Genomic DNA, 1,793 nt, shown 5'->3' with positions numbered 1-1,793 from the left:
CCCCATCAAACACTCCCAGGACAGGGACAGCACATGGTTCGATACAGAGTAAAGCTCTCTCTACACTGTCCCCCCATCAAACACTCCCAGGTCAGGGACAGCACGGGGTTAGATACAGAGTAAAGCTCTCTCTACACTGTCCCCCATCAAAGACTCGCAGGACAGGGACAGCACAGGGTTAGATACAGAGTAAAGGTCTCTCTACACTGTCCCCCATCAAACACTCCCAGGACGGGGACAGCATGGAGTTAGATACAGAGTAAAGCTCTCTCTACACTGTCACCCCATCACACACTCCCAGGACAGGGACAGCACGGGGTTAGATACAGAGTAAAGCTCTCTCTACACTGTCCCCCATCAAACACTCGCAGGACAGGGACAGCACAGGGTTAGATACAGAGTAAAGGTCTCTCTACACTGTCCCCCATCACACACTCCCAGGACAGGGACAGCACGGGGTTTGATACAGAGTAAAGCTCCCTCTGCACTGTCCCTATCAACATCCCAGTCTAGGTAAAACATGGTGGGAAGGCTGTCCCAAAGTATTTGTCCCCAGGCTGGCTCCTTCATGCTGTTGTAAACTTCACCTGCATGACTGGGGGTACCAACAGGTTCATCGTTAAACGTTTCCCCACACACTGAGAAACGCACATGTCACTAGTTCAAAACTCAAAAACCCTAACTTCAAAACAAATGACATTAAGATCTATTTGTACATATATCTCAAAGTCTGCATCACTAGGGTTACTTTTGCGTCATTCCCAGGAACAAGAATTCATCCAGAAGCAACAACAGGAGCTGAATGAGAGACTTCAAATGATTGTTCAGGAACGGAAGACCAAAATATCCTCCACAGACTTTGAGCGGCTGATGAGGGGACAGCAGCTCAAGAGAGGTGAGAACTCGCAGCTCCAAAGGGTAATCAGATCCATCTAAATCCAGGTCAACCAGCCGATGTTGCAGTCCCCCAACACAGACAGTGGGGCACTAACTTGATAAATGATTGTTGTTGTTGTCACACAGCGCTGTGCACTCAAAGGTTTGGAAAAGTCCATTACTCTCGGGTGAGATGTGAAAACAGATCCTTAATCAGAAAGGGGATTTGAGAATTATGGGGCAAGTGGAGTTGAGGATTATCAGGTCAGGCAGAATCTCGGAGGAATGGCGGAGCAGACTCGATGGGCTGAATGGCCTATTCTGCTCCGATGTCTTGAAGTTGCAGAGATTGGATTTCAAATCAACAAATGCAGAAAGGCGGTTCCCACGGCTGGGTGAGGAATTTCACATGGCGTTGCAGTACTCGTGCCTTGAAAGCACACTGGTCAGCTGGAGGAGAGTTTGAAATTACACAACTTATGAAGTACAGAGATCAGTCAGTCAGTCAAGAGTGTTCCCAGAACACTGCACCCACCCACACAGAAACACACACAGAAGCACACAGAGACACGCACATTCACACACACACAGGTACGCACATTCACACACTCGCAAACACATACACACGCAAACTCACACACACACACACACACAAATGTTTTAAATGCTCACATGTGGCAATGGTGCTGGTTTGCCTGTCTGGATAGTTTACCATATCTCCTGTCTTCCCTGTTCTCTCCCCATCTCCTTCCTATGTCTTTCTCCCCTATCACTCTGCCCAATCTCTCTCCCCTGTCTCTTTCTGTCCCCTGTCTCTGTTCCCGTCTGTCTCTATCTCTCTCCCTGCTGACCTCTTTGCCCTGTCTTTCCCCTTATCTCTCTGCCCTGTCTTTACCCCTTGTCTCTCTCCCTCCCGT

The 1,793-nt window shown here is 48.8% G+C and overlaps 1 protein-coding gene across 1 annotated transcript in view; it reads left to right on the top strand.

Annotated features, from left to right (window-relative positions):
* Nucleotides 1-1,793, top strand: part of LOC122542981 (serine/threonine-protein kinase 10-like) — a 52,952-nt gene that overhangs the window by 42,328 nt on the left and 8,831 nt on the right. The window contains exon 14 of the mRNA XM_043681126.1: nucleotides 662-895. Coding sequence (XP_043537061.1) covers nucleotides 662-895 — 234 coding nt within the window. The remainder of the gene's footprint in view (nucleotides 1-661; nucleotides 896-1,793) is intronic.

This window comes from Chiloscyllium plagiosum, chromosome 42 (assembly GCF_004010195.1).
Source record: "Chiloscyllium plagiosum isolate BGI_BamShark_2017 chromosome 42, ASM401019v2, whole genome shotgun sequence".
In the NCBI taxonomy this organism is placed as follows: domain Eukaryota; kingdom Metazoa; phylum Chordata; class Chondrichthyes; order Orectolobiformes; family Hemiscylliidae; genus Chiloscyllium; species Chiloscyllium plagiosum.
The sequence above is the reverse complement of the archived record's forward strand: the minus strand, read 5'-3'. Positions and strand labels throughout refer to the sequence as shown.